Source organism: Homalodisca vitripennis, chromosome X (assembly GCF_021130785.1).
Source record: "Homalodisca vitripennis isolate AUS2020 chromosome X, UT_GWSS_2.1, whole genome shotgun sequence".
Taxonomy (NCBI): domain Eukaryota; kingdom Metazoa; phylum Arthropoda; class Insecta; order Hemiptera; family Cicadellidae; genus Homalodisca; species Homalodisca vitripennis.
The window spans coordinates 125,952,205-125,974,693 of record NC_060215.1 but is presented as its reverse complement, the minus strand read 5'-3'; the positions used below and the strand labels follow the sequence as shown (position 1 = coordinate 125,974,693).

Sequence of the window (22,489 nt, the reverse complement as noted above, 5' to 3'; positions counted from 1 at the left end):
AATAAAAAATGTATCTAATAATTACAAGAAGTTAAGTGTAATTGTGGAATTGATTCTTCAATTTATAATAGTCTAACTACAAACTAAATAATAAAGGAAAGCATAAATGTTTGTTAAAGTTATATACATTTTATAAAATGCTTGGAGTGATGAGACAACCTATTACCTCTCATAACATGGATTCATCTTAGTACCCTACTAAATAGTAAGAATGAAGTATTGAAGATAATACTTATAATGTGCATGATTTGGTAATTTCAAGTAATTTCTTACTGTTACTTGTGGCTACTACCTGTACCCAGTACTCTCAGTATCCGAGTACATAAAATACTAATACTGATTTGGAATCATATGTTTCAAAATACTCCTAAACTGCTACAGGTTCAATTTATTGTTACTGGTAAACGGGTCCAAGTACTTTGTACCATAAACAGCAGTAAATGTGTATAGTATATGTATCATAAAAGAACCTGTAACGGGTAGTTTTGGTTTGAGGTAACTTATACTCTCGGGACAGACAAGTGCCCGGTACAAAGCATCTTTTGCAGTAGTTGTTGCAAAGCAACATGATCGCTTGTCACAGTAGTGAGTGAGTTGCAGAACTCTGAGCAATTCTGCATTGTGTTAGTGGGCACTTAAAATTCAACGTCTAATTTGAAAATGATGTATCCAAGAACTACAAGAATTTATAATTATTTGTTTAGTATATATTACATACCTCTGGTAATCTTGACAGTTCACCTTCATCGTTACTGCTGTCAAGTAGGTCAATTTCCTCAAATGATGGTTTTGCCTTTTTATCCATCTGTTATAAAAGAGTTCAAATGACAACACAAGGTACCTAACTATATATCGTTGCAATAGGTGGAATAAAGAATTTATCTAATAATTACAAGAAGTTATGTGTAACTGTGGTATTGATTCTTCAATTGATAAAAACTACAAACTTCATAATACAGTAGAACCCCTCATATCCGGCCACCACGGGACCGAGCCCCTGGCCGGATAACGATTCGGCCGGATAAACCAACCTACAGTACACAGCACTTGACGAAACAAAACAATTGTACTGTACTGTACTAACCGCACTGGAAATAATCAACGAACTGTTTACAGGTTAAACCTATTAGCTCAACTGAGGACAACACAGGAAAATGTAAACAAATAGATACACAAAAATAACGCAGGAGTCGTGGGAGACTAGTGCGTGCAACTGCGCGTCTGCAAGCCGTGGTAAATAAATTTCGATATTGGCTTCCGGGAAGTGGCCGGATAAACCGAGGTGCGGTAAAACCGAGGCCGGATATGAGGGGTTCTACTGTAATGGGAATCATACATGTTTGTTAAAGTTTTAAAAACTTTTTTTATAAAATGCTTGGAGACAACCTATCACCTCTTATGATATGGATGCATCTTAATATCCTACTAAATAGTAAGAATGTATTATTGAAGATAATACTTATAATGTGTATGCACTGTTGCATGATTTGATAATTTCAAGTAATGTTGGATATCATAGAAACCAAGTTTATGTTAAAGGAATACATTAATTTTCTACAGCAGTGGACTGACAGGATAAACTATCCCACCTCGCCTTATAACTACAAATTTAAAATATTTTTACACCGAAATCTAAAGTAAATCAAATGTAATAATAAACTATAATTAATTGTTGTATGTGTTTTTGACTGCATATTTCTTGGTGGTGTTTTTCAACTGCTGTGTTTAATGCATGTAAAATAGAAATGTGTTTCCATACAAATAATTAAATTTGTATCTAATTTGGACAAGATATAAACTTATTTTTGCAAAATAGACAAATACTATTGATTAGCAATGAAAGGTTATTAAAACTAATTTAAGTATGAAATACCGTAACTAAAGCATTATTTGAATCAATCAATCAGAATAGCAGGATTTTGTATATTGCCCATCGTTATAGTTATAAAAGGTATAAAAAACGTTTTGAGGATTAGAATCTATCGTTAAAAACATCTTATACCTTTTGTAACCATAACGAGGTGAAATATCTGAAATCGTGTTATCCTGTCAGACATTCCATTGTAAATAATGTCTTATACGTTTTTAACCATAAGGAGGTGAAATATCTGATATCGTGTTATCCTGTCAAACTTTCCATAGTGAATAATGTCTTATACCTTTTGTAACCATAACGAGGTGAAATATCTGAAAGCCTGTTATTCTGTCAAACTTTCCGTAGTAATTTAACAAACAATCCTTTATACATATCTTATACAAAACTGGAAGTTCATATAATCTATACAGTTTGCAAGTTGATTTATTTCTACAGATAGAGTTATAGGGAAAACTATCACCCCTAAAATAAAAGGTGTACTGGAAAATTATTTTATTACAAATATAGTATATTATTGATATTGCTTTTTGACACTTTTTTAGTTATCAAACTACGAAATACAGGATTATATATTCCTTGTATATTATATATTGCATACCTGTTGAATGTCATCAGAATCTATGAATTTATGTCTTTTGTCTTCACGAGCACTCTTGTTCAGAGGAACCTCTTCAACTGTCGGTGTTGCCACTTCACTAGTGTTGTATAGTAGTAATATTTAGTTATTATAATTTTGTATTATTTAGTATATTAATATTTCATTTTAGAGTTAGACCTATATTCAAAATGAAAGAGATGCGTGAGAGTTGAAGCATTACTTAACTAATTGTATTGATCTAGCCATTATCATGAATCACTAGTACAAGTGGCTTACCACTCATTGTTTGCCGATCGTTAAAGAGTAGTTCTCCAGAAGCTTCTAGATGGATCTAGAACTTTGGTCACATTAGATGATGTAATGTAGACATTGTAATGATGGGTAATGATTGCCCCAACCTTAAAACCCCTCAGAGGATCTGATGTGGTATCAGTCTCAGCAGACTGCAAAACGCGACCAGTCCTAGCAGACTACGGTACACGTGACAGTTCACTCTCACTCTCTCTCTCTCTCTTTCTCTAGTCATCTTATCGTTTAATACTTAGAATAAATTCTGTGTAATACCAGTAGAGAACTTTAATTGTGAATGTGTTATAGAACTTTTGATTTGTAAATTATATCAGTGAATTAACAATAAATCCAAGTTGAACCACTTGTGCCGCGTTGTCTCTGTGAGTTCCTACTCTTTAGGTGTCAAGACCCTACCTGGTTATCTTACCACTCGGGTAATCAGCGTTGTCCCGAAACACTAGTCTGTTACAAATAGTTTAAATTAGAACAGATCCCAAGCAGTAGATCATTGTAGTAGGTAGAATATTTAATATAACAGTTGGTTCATTATTTTTTATAATTATTGGATTGATTCATTATTTTCCTACAACATATAAATTAAATCAAATTGGAAAGTATAAATTCTTGTTCTAGTTATATAATATATTTTATAAAATACAGTGAGGAGACAACCTACATCTCTAAAACAGTTAAAATTATATCAGTACATTAATATATCACATAGTATATGCTGCAAAAATTAATATCCTCTACTAACTGAATATAATATTCGACAAACACAAAGTATTTGAAATGAAATGAAATGAAAAATGTCTTTATTGAATACAACGTAAAACATATTCAATTGGCGAGGTTAAGACTATTAAGTCCTCTCTTACACCTAACATTAATTAATAAACTATACTATTACTGTAAAACAAGAGCCACAATACAGTTTACATTACTATTTTACATTCAAAAATTATAATCTCTATTTATATAAAGTAATAAAATTAACTAAAGGTTCTCTATGAAACTAAAAATAAGTAAATAAAATAAAACTTACAAGGAAATTAACAGACATTCATCCATCACCATTCATACAAAGCCATCGTCCCATACCCTATGCCACGATATCGTCAACCCGACGACGCCCAAAACAGATGGTCCCTAAGCACCCCCCCGAAACCGTTCCCGACTACGAATACCTCTGATATGATACGGGAGATTATTCCAGAGTCGACAAGCAGAGACTGTGAATGATTTACTGTAAATAGAGGATCTATGAACAGGAATAGATAACAGAGAGGCTCCACGTCGAGTATTCCAATTGCTTGTTTCAGAAATGAAAGAAAAGCGTTCAGACAGATAGTAAGGGGAATAATCGTTGAACAAAATAGAATGTAACATGCTAACAATGTGGAACTGATGGAGTAGATTCAACTTTAACAGATGTAACTGATTGATGAAGGGTGTTATATGGTCATATCGTCTAAGGTTGAAGATAAAGGGAACACAATAATTTTGAGCACGTTGTAGTCTGTCCGAAAGCTCAACCGTCATGTCATTTATAACTTCATTACAGTAATTGAAATGGCAGAAAATCAGGGTCTTCACTAGCATTACTTTAAATTTCATTTTTAAATAAATAGCAAATTGCTTAAGGCTATGAATACCAGCAAATATCCTGCCACAAATCTCAGTAACATTATCGGCCTAACTAAGAGTTTTTGTAATAGTCAGTCCAAGATTTTTGATCTTGTCACTGTATGAAAGAGGACGACCGTTCAATATGAGTGTAGGAGAGTTGTTCAAGTCGATACCGCTGAGAAGTCTGGAAATTCCAATAAGAATAGTTTGAGTCTTGCTTTCGTTAAGTTTCAGTCCGTGTTTGAAGGCCCACATTGCAATAGCGTCAATGTCAGTGTTCATGTCAGCGACAATGTTTGGATAGTTTGATACGGAAAAGTGGCTGTAAATTTGCAAATCGTCGGCATACAGGTGAAAAAATGAGTGTTTGTTCATAGCAGTCAAATCGTCGATGTAGAAGAAGATGTAAGAAGAGGGCCAAGGACAGAGCCCTGTGGCACCCCTCGATTCACAGGTTTCCAGTAGGAGTCTTTGTCGTTGGACCTAACACACTGCTGATGATCTGACAGATACGACCCAAACCACTCCACACAGCCATCAGAGAATCCGAATTTAGACAATTTCAAAGAAGTAATGGGTGGTAAACGCAGTCGAAAGCCTTAGAAAATTCAAAAAGCGTTAAAATGGTAACAAGCCTTTTGTCCATTGCCGAACGTATATCTTCAGTGATTTTTAAAAGAGCACTGATTGTACTGTGATTAGTATGAAATCCTGATTGAAAGTTGGATAAAATTTGTGGTGTTTGTAGTATTTGTGGTGTGGTAGGATTGTTACAGTTGCGTTATTTCTAAATATAATCTGTGTAGTATTTGATGAAATAGTAAACAATTGATTTTCATAAAAGTTAAGTTTTGTATATTACTGAGAGCATGAAAGTCAAGTAACTTTTAATACAACTCTTGTAATTATTAATATATTATATACAGAATATACACATAGCGTATGTATATTTTTTATAAATACCGTAGTAGTGGTTATGTAACATAAGTCAATCTTGATGGTACACTTACTAATAATAACGTACAGAACAAAATACTCTCAGAGACAGCCAAAATAGCAAGAGGCGTTCCTCAGGGATCAGTACTTGGTCCTGTACTCTTCCTCCTGCTGACAAATGATCTACCATTCCTACTAGGTGACCATTGCCAGACTATTATGTGTGCTGATGACACAGTCATCACATTGGCAAATAAGTCAGCAGAGGCACTGATCCTTCAAGCGAACACAACCATAAACAAAGCCAAGGAATATTGTGGAAACAATCAATTGGCCCTTAACAAAACCAAAACAGTCCAATTAAATTTTAGAACATAAAACAGAATATAAATATCCCTATTGACAAAATTGACACACTAACTGAGACTAAATACCTTGGCATTACAATGGACTCAAAACTCTCCTGGAAGCAGCACACCAACCAGCTCTGCAAGAAGCTCTGCTCTGGCACTTATGTTATAAGAAGAGTACTACAAGCAAGCAACTTTGAGACAGCAAAAACCGCATACTACGCATTGTTTGAATCGCACCTCAGGTACGGTATAGCAGTATGGGGAGGATCATCTAACAATAACCTTCAAAGAGTCCTCATTCACCAGAAAAGAGCGGTGAGATGTCTTGCAAACCTCAGATTCCAAGACAGCTGTAGGGAAGCATTCAGAGAGCTGAAAATCCTTACAGTAATATCCCTCTACATCCGAGAAGTAGTCACACATGCCGTCCTCAGTCAGAAGACTAGACATCAAGACCAGCATGAGCACAACAAAAGGAACACTGCCCACAGGGATCTCTTCTTGGACCGGCCTTATTTGTACTCTTTACAAATGATATGCCACAACATCTCCAAGACTATGCCTACAGTATTTTGTACGCAGATGACACAGTGCTGCTCACTGGAAAGAAAAGCACAGAAGACCTTAAAATTGCTTCATATATTGCATTGAAAGTAGCGGCTGAGTACTCTTCTGTAAATGACCTTGTCCTTAACGAATCTAAGACAAAGCAGATAGCTCTGGGAATAAATAGAGAGAAAATTTCAGAGCTCCCTAGTATCACAGCAACCAATGAAGTAAATCACTTGATAGGGATCTTGATAGACGAAAAGCTGTCCTGGGAGGGGTAGGTAAACAAGCTCTGTCAAAAACTTAGCTCAGCTATCTTCATTATAAAGAGAATCAAGACAATAAGCACTCAAGCAGCCAGCAAAACCTCATATCATGCACTGTTTGAGTCGCACGTGCGGTATGGCATTTTGCTATGGGGAGGCTCAACAGCAAGAAATATGCAGCGCGTACTGATCCTGCAAAAGAAAGCTGTAAGAGCAATATCTGGCCTGGGCACAAGAGACAGCTGTAGACAATCTTTTAAAGACCTAGGGATTCTCACTGCACCCTCACTCTACATCCTGGAGACAATAATGTATGCCTTTACACAAGACCTGCCTAGTCACCAATACAGACATGCCTATCATACCAGAAATGCTACAAACTATGCATTACCTCCACACAAGACAGCACGCTACGAGACGAAGCCAACCTATGCTGGAGCAAAATTCTTTAACCGCCTACCAGAAGCACTCAAGAGTACCAGCCGTAACCTACTCAAGAAGAAGCTAACTGCCTGGCTGCTAGGGAGATCGTTCTACAGCCTTGAAGAATTCTTGACCAGGAGAGAACAAGAACATTGACCACTGAGTATCCTCTGCTAACTTAGTATCCACTGCTTAGTATCCTCTGACAAATTATTCAAATGCTTCATATCCTATACTGTTTGACACCAATTCAGATCTTGAAGATCTTGTATTAAGTCTACTCAATAAGGATAGTTTGAAATGTTTAGCTAGCTGCTCCTATTGGCCAGATTTGCTTTAACAGTTACAAAACAAAATCATTTAGCATTTAACATTCTTAGTTTAAAACACTACAGGAATCTGCATCGATTCAGAATCAAAACTTTTATATTTTTCTAACCTCATTTATGTATTGATTTTATGAGGAAAGGGTACAAGGGGGACCTGGAGATCTGCTATACACTGCAAAAACAAAACTTCAAAACAGTTTTAAACATTGTCTTAATTTGGCGTGATATTGGTCACAAACCCCTATTTGACTCTAATTCCCAGTTGGAGTTAATGTGTAACATTTTTAATGTCAATTAAATAGAGGCAAACTGTTCTGTTGGCAGGATGGATCTCTCCCGAGATGACGTCCATTTGAACCAGTAAATATGTTTCTCGCCTCAACAAGCTATTCCAAGATGTTATATATACTGTCTTTTGGAGTCTGGATGCTAAAGCACCGTCCCCTCAAGATATAGCTACGTGAAGGTCTAGTTTAGTTCCTAAGAATGAGAATGAGGTCTCGATCTCCATTCCTTTTTTGAGACCAAGACCTCCTCATCTCTCACGAAACTGCTTGTCCTTGGGGGAATAAAAACCATCAGAGAATTGATCGCCTAAATGTATGATCACTCAATATGGGATTTGACAAACTAAGTGCTTTGGTGAGTGACTTTGAGTTACATGTACTTGGTGTAAGTGAAGTGTGGCTGCATCTTGACACTCCTTCTGACAATTACTCTATGCCAGGTCATACTATGTTGTGATGTGATTGCGATTAGCAGGTTGATTGTGATGGTGCTTGGGTAGGCGATGGTGTTGCTAACTATATCAAGCATAGTGTTGTGTTTGGGCGACATTTCATGTCAGTCAATATTGACCCTGGTATGGAGTATATCTGCGTTGTCTTAAACTTTAGAAGAGTAAAGGTTGGTGTTTGTGTGGGCTACCAACCACCGAATATGAAGTATACATCCCTGGCGGCCTTCTTTCACTCCATTTTTGTTGATCTTGCTGTCGAGGTGAACAATGTCTTGTTTTTGGGTGAGGCTAATATGGATATGCTCTCGAGGTCAGACATGAAGACTAGGTTTTTAAGTCGACTCTTGAGAGAATCAAATACAATTCAATTAATACATGAGCCCACAAGTATCACAGCTTATTCAGCCACTTTGTTAGACTACATAATAGTTGACAGGTCAGTTGAAACTGAGAGTAATAGCATTAATGATGCACCAGACATCACTGACCTCAGAGGTGTGAAGACAACGAACCAAAATCTAGTGTATTGTGTAGTAAACATAAGCAAATAGAAGATTGGTCCTAAATTGATTTCTTATTCAGATTTCTCCAGGTTTGATGTTAACAAAGTGATATCTCAGATAATGAAATACAGTGGAGCAGTGTCGAGCAGATGCAGGATGTCGATGACGTAGAAAAATTTATTACTTTCAATATAAATAAGATTTTTGACTAAAATGCTCCAATTATTTGCAAGAGAGTGACAAAAAGAAAAGTACCTTGGTGAAACAGAAAATGTAAAGGTGACTAAATTTTAAAATTTTATTGGAAAACAAGAGATGTTACTGATTGATAAAAGTACAAGTGCACTAGAAATGAGGTGAATGGACTGATAAGTAGATCAAATAAGGCATACTTTGCCATGAATCTGGCTACTTCTAAAATTTCTATAAAAGGTTAAAGAACGTGATATAGGTGGCAATATTACTAATTATGTTGATGAGCACATATTCATGCTGCTGATCGCATCTCGATCTCCACACACAGGCTACACCCATGTGGAAATCATTTCCTGTTTTTGTATATATGTGGAGATCTTTGTATCCTTGAGGAAATAAATAAATATTCATTCAAATATTCATCATTCAATAATAATGCAAGTTTCGTATCCCCTGATATGACAGTTACTAAATGTGTTATATATATTATAACATATATTTGTACATGACAACTAAAATGCGTAATATTGAGAAAGATTTCCATTTAAAGGCTGCGAGTCCTTTTATTCTTGGAGCGGTGACCCATTAATCAATATGTCTCTTAAAACTGGGAATTTCCCTATAAATTGGAAAACCAATATTGTTCAACCATTGCGTAAGTGTTGACCACTACAAGTGTCAAGCATCTGAGGCCTAAATCAATCCTTCCAGTTATATCAAAAGTTTTAGAGAAAATAGTAGATCACCAGATAAGCATACATATAAAAACAAATGATATATTACCATCACTGCAATCTGGATTTAGAGAAAACCGTGGTACCTGCACTGCCCTCACAAACATGTTTAGTGATCTGGTGGATGAAAACGACAAAGATTAAGTAAGTTCTGTTGTTGTCTTGATTATTCACAAGCATTTGACTATTATCAGTCATATGCTGGTAGCTAAAATGATTTACTATGGTTTCGTACGAAATGTCTTGAACTGCATACGTTCATACCTCAGTGGGAGGCAACAGATAACCAGAATTGGTAGTAACTCATCATTGCTGCTTGCCAGACAGCATTGATGTTCCCCAAGGTAGCTCTTTATTGGTCCAATTTCTTTCAAACTGTACACTTCTGACTTTTCCAGGTTTGTGCAGTATTGTACCCATCATTTATTCACAGATGATTGTCAGCTTCACTTGTCATATAACCCGGAGAGGTTGTGTAAGGCTATTGATCAAATATACTCTGATTTATTCAGTGGGGGCCTGTGGTCAGTGACTAATGAATGGGCTTACGCTTAACACTGACAAGTGCACAGTTCTTCACGTAACCCCACACACTATTTTACAGACCCTCAGTGAGACTAATGTACAGATCAGGCTGTGTGGCAGTAGTCTGGCAGTGTGTGCCAAAGTGAAAACTTTGGGAGTCATATTGGATTCAGGCCTCACCTTTAGCGAGCACATAACATATGCTACACAGCGTGTATTGGTTAGACTGACAGGTCTCTATGGATTTATAAATATGCTTCCAGAGTCTGCAAAGCTGCAGATCATGAAGTCACTTACATTAATAGTATTTTACTACTGCTAACCTGCATACCTACTGCATATGCATACGGAAATAGTATCTCAGGGGGGATGTTTGTAAAGTTCAAAAAGTGCAAAACTCTGCATTAGGTTCAGTTTTTTCCAGAATCTGCAGGAACATGTATTCCCTTTGGATAGAAAGTCGGTTTGGCCTCAATGGAAGATGTATGCAGGGTCCTGACAAACTTCATAACTCACAAAGTCCTATGTGTTGGAGAGCCTTGGTATCTTGTACACAAACTTTTGTATTGGGAATAAATCACTCAAATAGATCACTTTCAATAGTATTTGCCTATTTTGAAAAAAAAGCTTATATGTTGTCTAAATTAGCTGCAGATTTACTTATTTCAACGGAAATACATTTTGTTTTTACAAGCATTAAACAAAGCAGAGGAAAAACACCAACAATAAATATGCAGTCAAAAACAGATACAAATAATGCATTATAGTTTATTATTAATTTTTTTATTTACCTTATATTCTGACTTAAAAATAATTAAAATTTTCTGTTTGTTCGGATATTTGTTGGTCAATTGTTATACTGCATATAGTAATATATATTTCAACTTTTGTGGTAAACACTTATTTTTTGATCATTTTCTTAAAAATAATTCTTCAATTTCCATACTCAAACTAACATCTGATAGTTATCATGCTGTAAATCAACTATGTTGTTTATGCAGACAAACTATAGCCAGTTAATGTTTATGATAACATCACATGTAAGTGACACACCTATTCAGTGACACAGGTCTGCTCTGGTTGTATTGAACCAATAGACAAATAAACAGCACCTTATCACAGTTGAATAGTAGCGGAGTATTGACAAAAGCTATCATCAGGGTAGATAAAGCTAACACTTGATTGTTCGGATAATTATTACTCAACCAGTTCTGGTCTATAATGGTCTATGTACTAGTCTATTATTTAACATTTTCTCTTTACAAACACTCACAAGAGAGAATATTACCCTATACTATTGCCATACATACTTGAACTACATCATAATGTCAACAATGAATAAATAAGTATATACTTACACTCTGGTCCCTTGACCGTTTGTGTGATCTTTTCCTTTGTTGCCAGAGGATTTTAGTTTTTGTTAGCTTAGGTTGTTCGCTCGGATACATTTTGACTGGTCTTTGAGGTACCTATATTTGATCAAGTGTAATAATTACTAATAATTTTAAACAATACATCAATGGAGACATTTCTTTTTAGTTGCCAAATTGTTTTAAGATGGCTGACAGATTAGTTGTATTAGTGATTTAATCTTATTTAAAAGTGTGTTTAAGTTGTAATTAATCAAGAAACATTTGAAATTTGTGCACAGCTTACCTAGAGTATCTTAAAGTGTTTCTAGTAATACGTACTACTTTACCAAAAATTGATATATTTGGCAAGACTTGTAGAAACATGTTGGTCTTGTCATCCCACAGCACTGTTATTCAGGACATATATATCTTTTATGTTTTTCATAGTTCTAATAGTTAATGGTTCTCTTCACTTAAAAACTAAGAAACATTATAATTTTAGAACTATACTAATCTGCTACCACAGTATAGGCTTTAGTGAATAACACTAATGACTCCAAATTGAAGTTCCAACTCATAAGATACTGTATACATCCAACTCCACACCATACCAACTGTACAATAGACAATGCTGACACAGCTGCCTTAGCAGTGACCTTGCACACACCAGCTAATTCATTCCTGCTTGCTTCTATTAAACAGCCCACTTGTAATCATATGTATGTATGTACGAGTATATAATGTACAAGCATGACAATTTTTGTTTTTAAGATTGGTAAGACCATGAAATCATATAGCTAAGAAAATATCCCTGTATCTGATGTGAGATTGGGGTCAAATATGTGGCAGTGAAATGTAGGCTACAGTTCCATGCAGCATGTGGCACCGTGCAGGTTGCCAAAACGTTTCTTGAAACAGATCTTAAAAAGTAGACTCCAGAGCAGATGCATGACTAGAAATGCACAAATTGCAATAACTCAAAGGATAAAATGTGCTATAAATAAAATCGCTAAAGTACGGGAAGCCCTTCAAGAAAGAGTATGCATGTACTTACTCCAACCACTTCTACAAATAGCCACATAATTAACAACTCAATTAAAGACCTGGCGTAAAGTATCCTTGACAATGATCCTGTAAATAGCACTAGGGGACAAGAAAAATTAAGTATAGAAGTAAAAATTGATTCGACTCTTTCATGGAAGCTGTTATAGAAGAATTAGAAATAAAGGAATGAACATATTTATCTAGAATCAATCATCTAGAAGAAAAAAAACTAATTAAACTCCACAATCTCCTTCTGTGAGGCACACAGAAATGTTATCTGGTGTGTGTGCTAAACTCTAGAGAATCGGGGGTATAGAAAACCCCTCCAAACTAGCAGGGGGACTCGGAACTCGCGATAAGCTCAAATAAGAGTCTATCATTCATAAATCCATAAGTTGCTAGTAGAAGGTAAGCTGAATACTGCGGCTTTCATATCCAATAAAACACCTCTAGTATCTTGACAAATAAATGCTGAGCCCAACTGAAAAAAGGCATGTAAGATTGGGTCCTATGGTAGAGTTACAATCTGCCTACTATCATAACACTGCTTACTATTATGCAAACAGTTATATCAAGAAAGACTATGTGTAATGGACTCATATAACTGCTTTGTTACTATCACAGACAATGAAAATCTATCATTATAATCTGCTATTTACCTCAACACAATGATTCATCAAAACTGTTCAAATTCTTATAAATGGCAAATGACTGTATTACATTACACCATCCAACCAAGAGCTGAAGGACAGAATTTCAAATTAAAACATGACTATGATGTAATCGACCTCACTACTGGGACACTTCTGTTAAATTGTAATACCAAAAAACAGAACAGTTATAGGTTTGATGGGATGCGATTTGTAGTGCCTACCTATGACTAGCTGAAGACTAAATTTGAAACCAATACAGAGTCTGTAAATACAATTATTCTACTGTCAGAGGAAATGGAGGTAAGGAATGAATTAATGCTACACAACAGCATAAAAAAGTCGATATTGACAAATTCCTGACATCCAACTCCAGCTAGTGCAAGCTGTCTGTACCTGCATGTGGCAAAACAATATTTATTATCTCTAATCCCTGCAACAATAACCTGGTTCTCTTTCCAACAAAGGAAGCAGCAAATGATTTCCGAAGCCAATTAAAGCAGAATTATGAAGATGATAGCCTCAAGTCAATGAAAGACTCTTGTAGAGTAATGCGTTCCTTCTTATTAATAAACTCAACTAACGCTATAAAGCAAGAGGAGAAATATGACTGGCTCATAATAAATGAAGTTTTGATACTAGATGCTGGGGAAATCCTTTTTGTATGTGTTCTTTCTGGAGTAACAAAAGCTCTGTTGGTTGGAGACAAGCAACAAGCAGCAAATACACAACATAAACAGAACTACCTATCCCATTGCACATTATGATATCACAAAAGTAGCTACAGTAAAACACCCTCAGTTTCTCTTGCAGATTCACAAATAGTACTGTTGCCCTTCTCTCACCAAAATATGAGCAAGGAATGGTAACCTATAACACATTGAAAAATGAAGCTCGCCTGATTCTTCTGAATGACATAAATTAGTTGCAGCTAGACAGGGATCTGTACAAAGTCCTTGTCTCAAACAAGCTGAAAAACATGTTCTCAGTAATCTGGATTTCAATCTACAATCCATGAATACCAGGGAAGAATCAAGCCTTGTAGCAGTTGTGCGAATATCTAGGACCAATGGAACCAATGGAAGCATATAAGACTCCATACCACACTGCACAGTCACCATATCGAGACATACTGATAATCATCTACCACTCTGCTTTGTTGGATGATACTCTGAGTAAGTGGTTTTACTATGTCTCAATATCAGTGAGTTTAGTAGATCACTAGTAAACGAGTTTCTGTGGTTCATGTAGTATCATGGAGTTCAAATTGTACTAATATATGTTAACATTTGTAAGTTAGTGCCAGTTTAAAAAAACGATTAGTTTTGTATATCAAAAGTGTAAATAACGTTTTAGATATTTAGATCACACAGATAGCTTTGATTTGATTTTATATAGTGATATAATCTTAACCAACTGTAAGAAGTAATAAAATTACTTACTCTCTCAGTAAATGGAATTACACGTTTTCTTTATACAGTGAAATTTGATGATTTAATATAGACGAACTAATGATTATGAGAAATGACAGAGTTTGAAAGAATTTTACTAAGTTCTAGACATGGATAGTTTTGTATTTTATTTTATTTTAATAATGCAGCTAAACATTTGTAATCAACAGCTGTTAATTCATTAAGACTTAATACAATCATTAACCATATGCAGAATTCCAATAACTCAGCACACCTACACTAATCCTAGGAACAAGGAAACATCATCGACCCTTGAATGTTTGTGACTAAAGTTACAGTATTAACTTCTTGAGTCCTGAGAGTGTACTGTTATTAATACCCCTCTTGGTCCTGTTATAGTATTTCCTGTAATAGAATTTTTAGCTTTTTAACTTTAAAATGGCAAAATACTTTTTCCTAGTCACCATACTTTTAATTTTGAACTTGTTTCTAATGTAAGAATAAAAATATAAAATGGTGAAAGCTTAAAAACATTGAACTATTACAAGATTCCCTGAAGACAGAAAAAAGCAACTTCATAATGAAAATGCGCGATTCTTCATGAACAGTTACAAATGTGATATATTCCAATATTCCATACAGGATTAAATCTATTGTTTTGCTGATCATCAGAATGTGCTGATGTGTCAAATTACCACTAGCAAGTACAATTTACACATTGGCACACCCATTGGACCCAAAGGGTTAACAGTGTCACAATTGTAAACAGTGATTGTACTAAGTGTGGGTTGAAAGATTAACTATGTATAAAGTATTGAATCTTGTGGTAGTAGTTATGGTTCAATTACTGTAAATGAATAGTTCTAACTCTAGGGATGAGTTACCAAAACGTCAGCAATGCATCCAACATTTAAACTGCAAGTAAATGAAAGGAAGGTCAATATCTTAATTCTAACCTGTGGAAATTGTATGGTTTGCTTGGTCTCAATCTATGGTTAATCATATAATCCCATTTAGTAGAGTTAATTAGTCAAATTCTAATTTAATATTCTCTGTGAAACAATACAAACGGATATTTTAAAAATAATTTTCTTATCTTCTAAAGGATTTAAACATACTATCTGTTTGCAATTTTCTGTCACAAAGGTAATATCCGATTATAAGACAAACTTGTATGAGAAATTGAAGAACTTGCATTTTACGAATAAAATTTAACATGTTACACAATTAAGTGCCTTGGACAAATCATAAAACATTAGTATAGCACTCTGTGGCCTGTCATGGTCTCCACAACTTGGTTTGTGAGATTTGAGTCTGTTGTATTAGTACTATGGCCCAATTTGAAGCCCTGCAGATCATATCAAATGTATTCTTGGTTTCAACAAAGTTGATAATTAGGATGTATGCAACTTTTTAAAATATTTTGGAGAACAAACTAGAATTTAATCACAATTTAAAACTCTTCCTATCTCTTCAATATCTTAGTATAGATTTTTCTTAACAATAGGCTTTACTTCAGCAAACTTAAGCTAGGAAGGAAATCAACCTTCAATAAAGCATTGATTAATTATACTGATTAATAGTTAACAGATATAACAGGCTAGTTTCTTCGTTGCAGAAACAGGGTGTTCATAAAAGTATGTTAAATACTTCTGTGGCTGATAGTACTTATGATTTCAAGCAAAAAATGTCTTGTAAGGGTCATTTTCATATTGAGAGTAAATATCATTCCCAGGCTAATATACTATTGTATATTTCATTAAAAGAAGATGAAGAGATAAACGAAACACTCCACCCAACAGTGACACTGAAGGCAGTTTAGCACTTACGGAGAGAGAGATGCTCGTCAAAATCAAGTTGGAAGAAAAATGGTCCGGAAAGACAGAGCCAAAGCATACGGAGCACTAAAAAAAAAAAAAAAAATACCTAAAAGCCAAACTATAAAAATAGAAAAAAAGTTTCAAAGAGAGCGATTGAAGAACATAAATTTAACATCGTCTTAACCAAACAAAAAGGTGAGAAATCTAGTTGGCCATGAACAGGTATCTCTGCGTGTGGAAAAAGACTTTTTGCCGGATGTGTCCTTGAAAAGCAGTTGAAATCGTCAATGAAAAATACGACACCATAAACTTAAGAGAGCCAAATAATGGACAGAGTTATCGGTTCGAAAATATTAAGGAAATACAGAGTGCAGAAAGAGTTCAGACGTGTGTTTTTAGAACATGGTCATAAGCCTAACTTTAGAGATTCATCTTAAATTTGGTTTAGGTTATAGTATTTTTATAATTCACAGATGTTTTGACATTTTATTAAATAAATTTGCATTTACTATCTTAAATTATCTAAATCATTGAGTGGAAACTTTTACATCTTCAGTTTTTGATTTTCGAATCAATACCACACTGTTATATATTGTTATATTTTTATAATAGTGCAAGAAAAGTTAAAACCCGATTGAAGGAACAGCTCTTAGTATACTTTAAGGAAAGCCATCACATTATCAGTGATTTTTGACGATTTTCATCTTTTTGCATATGGCAATGGTCTCCTCGCCGATGGCCGATGTCCCCTCGCAGACGATTACTTTTTTGTACATTGAAACGTAAATAATAGAAACAAAGAGTTGTATTTTTCATTTTGATGAAACAAAATATCTAACTAAGACAGTTACGTAATTTTTATTATTGCTTATTTATTTTTCAAATCTTTCTAGTTTTATTTTTATTTTTTCCCGTGAGAGCACACGTTTTTTCAAATAAAACAACTTTAATTCTTAAAAATTATGAAGTTTTCCGTGCATATCCATCTTATAATTGATGTTGACTAATAAAATAATAAAAATAGTAGCCTATATTTGATGAATAGTATTCTTACAATACAATACAATTGGTAATGAACTATTTGTTTTTGAAATATTAAAGTCAAACCATAGCAATGCAGTAAATATACCCATTAAGAAATCGTAATATGGTTAAACGTTTATTGCTCTATCCCGTGGGGGTGCTTATTCATCTCATCAATAAAGTATAGGCGCTGATTTAGCACCCCCAAATCCAAGGGGTTGCTAAATCACCACATGAACACTGTCAAGGCGCTGAATTAGGACCACCTTTCGTGACATCAAAATTACGTCAGTAGCGAGGTGGTGCTATGTCCAGGGGGTGCTAATTCAGGCGCACCCCAGGGAGCATTTCATTAAAATAATCAAAATAACCCGAAGTCCGATTGATTAATAGTTTCTTTTCAACTGAAAAAACCTTAGGTTGGGACTTGTAAATAAATCATAATCTAACATATAAATAAATCATAAATTTGAAAGCAATAAGCAGGATGCTTCACTACAAGCTACTTGTTTTACTTATGTTGATTGACATGAATTGACTGACTTACATTGGATGCCATAATGTTGGGTTGGTCGGCTGGTCCAGTCATAGGTCGACGCAAGTAATCGGTTCGAGGACTTCTGTGCACCCTTTTTATAGTTTGATTCCTCCTGATCTTTCGTTTCATCACTTTTCTTGAGTGATTGTTGTGTCTTGGCATTTTTGTACGAGCTAGATATTCTGAAATGCATAACATTATTTAATTCAAACAGCATGAACAACAATGGGTGAAAGGCTATATTAAGGTATCAAGTGATGTCTATGAATATTTTTCACAATGTCAACTGTATGTAGAAGATAGTGTAATAAAATTCACTTTATATATTTACAAGGAATTAAGGTTTTCCATAAATAGGTTAGGAAACCCTTTATGTCATGGTATAAATTGAGTATTAAAACAGACTTAGGGGATGCGTATAGTGACTATAAAACCGCTTCCCCATTAAGTAAACCTTTACACTGGGTAAAATAGTTACATTAGAATATTATATTGTAATTACAGAGTAAATAGTAAATTACATTCGGAACCAGTCAGGTCTATTTGGGACTGTTCAGAGACATTGTTTTAGTTATAGTGTAATAGCTTGAAAAATTCATCTAAACTACACAGAAAATAAATAACTGTTTTATGACTGAAGAACAAAAAAAAGATTAGTTTGTAAGGAATAAGACATTACTTAAAACATCGAATTTCATGACTAAAGAGACCGGAAGAAGTGGGAGTAAATGAAAAGACCGGTATGTGTGCGGGAGTGTGATTCGTGTGCAGGAAAAATACTTTATGTTGTAAAATTGTCTTGTGTCAGTGCCCAATAATTATATAAGTTAAGAACTTTGTATCTAAATATTAAGAAAATAACATTAGGTGGTATCAGAGTATAATCAATTAATATTAAAATGTTTTATTTCAAATTTGAAAGTACTTACAATTAAAAGCAATGAATATAAAGATTATTTGCATAGATCAAATTAATAGTTTGTTAAAGAAAAAATGTTTAAAATTTCCATATAAGATATGTATGTTATTTTTAATTTGCACAAGAAATGTATACCAGTTAATTTCGTAAAGATAAAATGTAAACGTTTAAGTATTTAGAGAGAACACTCTCACCATGCATAGTTTGATCATTGTAATCGTTTAGATATTTAAATAAAAATTCTTTCTTCGAGTAGTTTGTAAAATATAATTGTTTGAAATATTAAAAGAGACACATTTCTTCATGCTTAATATGTTATGGGATTTGTCTGAACACTAACGATTTGAAGCATAATATTCAAGTACAAAAGTTATCATTAGAATCATTGCAATCTAACTTGTTATTAGAAACGATTCTTAAAAATTTGTTCAAGATCAATAATAAATTGTAATGTAAATAACATACTTCTGATTTTAAATAATGTTAAAACTATAATAAAGAAATTAGAATTTGAAATTACCTAAATAAAAAATATGTGTTAATCCATGTGAGTGTGTTGAATTTCTGATCGAACTTACTAATAAATCCTCACACTATATCCAAGCAGATATATATGTAGAGTGGTTCACAATCCAACTTTACATTGTGGATGCAAACCCACAACAACCTTACAAGATTTTTTACTTAATAATACACATGGTTAGCAAGAGGCCGATTTACATATTTTGAATGTAATAAAGTTGTACGTGGAAACGGATGGAACATTTTTAGGACAGCACTATCAAGAAATATGACCAAAGTTTTAATGAAGAACTTATAAAAAACTAATATTGATCCAATGCATGCTAGTTTCTAGATGGTCTTTTTTATGTGTAGACAAACATGAAGTATGTTAGAGAATTTTACAAAACTGATAAAAAATACACATGATTTTTTTTGCTAAATTTTGCGATCCAACAAATACATATACTATTACAATACTTTTTAATTACCTTTTAATATGTGTGAGCTAGTATAAAGTAAGTCTCTGTATATTTTTAAAAATCCATAAGAACTACATAGAAAATAGATAATAAATTATGAATCAAGAACTAACAAATATCCGTGCATTGCATTAGTCTTTAGTTCACTAATATGAATGACTAAGAATAGACTAGCCTGTCTATATACTTTTAAATAGAAAAAAATATACATGGATACATATTTAATATTATTATGGTAAACTATCAAGAAATTATGAAGCCATATATTGCACTAATTTTCCGTAGGTTAATGATACGAACAAGAATGGTTCTTCAATAAATGTAGGCTTAGCTTGAAGTTGGCAAGTACACTTTTAAATATCAACGCAAAAATAATAGAACAAACATTTTTTCTATCCTTTAGTATCATATTATTTGCCCATTTCCTTTTATTAAAAATGAAAATGAATAATGTATTTATAAGTTGGCTGAGTTTGGTTTAAGATCAAATCGTTTTAAAAATCAAATCGTGTCATAAACTTTAAATATATCTAAACTTACACCTATGTCTAATTAAAACTGTTTTAGTATAATTCAGTTGTTATATATTAAAAAAAATATATATTGTAGTATAAACAGATTCAAAAACATATGGACTATAAACTGCTACAATATTTCAGTCTCATCTTACAAGACAAATTCTATGTAACTTTCAAAAGTTGGGATAAATCTTGAAAAAATATAAGTTATACGTAAGTAAAATTATATATCTTTAAGAAGTTCTTTATTATTAGTAGCCTGATGCTATGTTATGTAAGTTCTGATTTACTTTAGGCCTTTAATCTATCATACGTATATTAATAAATACTTCTAAATGTTTAAAAAATTATTTATAAACATATCATATCAAATCAAATTCTCGACTGGATTTATGTCACTGATAGTTAAAAGTTTATTATGTATCTCAAACAGACCACAAACTATGTGAACAGATTCACTAGTACGATGTATCTTACCTGCCGGCTCTCGTAGTTGTCAATGAGTGAAGGATGAATAGGAAGAGGCTGCCCGTTGTTCCGCTATCCACTGTCGGGGGGGGGGGGGGCAGTGGATAGGGGGGCCTAAGCTGTTGGGTATGGTGGGGTAATATCAAACATGGCTGCCTTCTCCTACCAAGAATCAGTGTTTTCATATTATTGAGTCAGTATTAATGTGAACTTGTTTGAAATTAGACTTAATTTGTGTTCTAATAATTAATTTAAACCAATTTCCTTTGCTTGGAATAAAAAAAAAAATATATATTCTTGCTGTCCTTAGCTGTAACACGAACACTAGATGAAACATCGTGGCTATCTCCACCACACAATTCTTCCAGTGAAACAGTACTCAATTTTAAAGTGAAACTTTAGTTTATGCTCTAATAATTGATGTTATCAAAATTTCACTGAATCAGTGGAGTATTTAAAAAAGAAGTAGGCCTACCTAGGGAGCATAATGCCCCCCCACCCGAAAATGTTTAACAAGTGGATACTTTTACTTATTAATATTATTATTATATCAAATTATACATTATTTAATTTTCTTTTTTTCTAAACAATGAAATAAAAAAAATTAGTATGAGTGGTCGGTTTACATAACTAACATCTTACATTGCTAATGATAATAATAATATAGAAATACAATTAAACTCTAATTAAGAAGAAATAAAATTAGTTTGGATTCAACAAAGGAAGGAAAAGTAAAGACGGTATTGTTAAGGTTAGGTTAGTGTTACATGCTATATGGAGGCAAATGCTAAGCAAAATGAAATAGAAACTGGAAGAAACTTTTTTACAGGCTTAAACAGTTTACAATTTATCTGAATGTTGCTTTATATATTCTATTCAGGCTGTAGTTTAAATAATATTCAACATAACATTTTCTCTCTCACCCAAGCTTAATATTAAAAATTCAAATAATACATACATATAACTAATAAAATATTAAACGAAAGGTTTAGGCTCAATACAGTCAAATTCTAGATCCTCCACTGCAGTAGTCCTGCTGTTTAGTCTGGAACCCAGAGTCACGTACAATTTGTTATCAGTTTGGTGAGCAGCAAAGTTCTGAGACCTCAGCAGCTGAATATTGTGTTCCTATCTGACTTATGTCTAAACAGGAAGCAGATGACAGTAACAATTGCCAGCTCATCTGTAGACTGTGACTATTTCATACTGCACACAGTGCCAGTATTCTTATTTCTCCCCATCAGCTATGGCCTTTGTTCTTTATACTAAACATCATGTTAGAATTTAACATGTAACTGTATAAAAAATTTACATCTCCGATATTTTATAATGTGCTCACTCACGATAGTTATACTTTCATGGAAAAAGAGTTATAATACGAGTTAGGTTTTGTATTATTGTTGTTTATAGGTTGTTTAACTATGAGGATTATATTTATTTTGTTGGATATTATTAATATAATGTTTTCCTCTGTCACTGCTGGTATTTGAAGTAGGAATGAATGTGTTGGTTGATTTTTCGTTGGTTTACTTTTCGTTACGAAAGTCATTTGCCAACCTCTTAGATGTGTTGGTACCGTACTTGTGTATGAAACCCCGAAATTAGATTACCAAAGTAACAATATATCATGCTTTGTAATATTTTGCTAGAAATTCGTATTTCTATGCCTGTGTTTGTTCGCCACTGCGCCTCGCCTTGCGTCTGACGCATCTATGAATGGGCGTTTAAGTATACAAACACACACACACACACACACACACACACACACATATACACAAGACATATATATAATAAGACATATATATATATATATATA

At 33.7% G+C, this 22,489-nt stretch overlaps 1 protein-coding gene across 1 annotated transcript in view; it reads right to left on the bottom strand.

The window, feature by feature from the left end:
- Positions 1–500: 500 nt before the first annotated feature.
- Positions 501–22,489, bottom strand: part of LOC124369611 — a 54,930-nt gene continuing 32,941 nt past the window's right edge. Inside the window, exons 2-5 of the mRNA XM_046827661.1 lie at positions 17,795–17,967; positions 11,305–11,415; positions 719–805; positions 501–614 (exon numbers count right to left, since the gene is read on the bottom strand). Of these exons, the coding sequence (XP_046683617.1) occupies positions 501–614; positions 719–805; positions 11,305–11,415; positions 17,795–17,967 (485 nt within the window). The remainder of the gene's footprint in view (positions 615–718; positions 806–11,304; positions 11,416–17,794; positions 17,968–22,489) is intronic.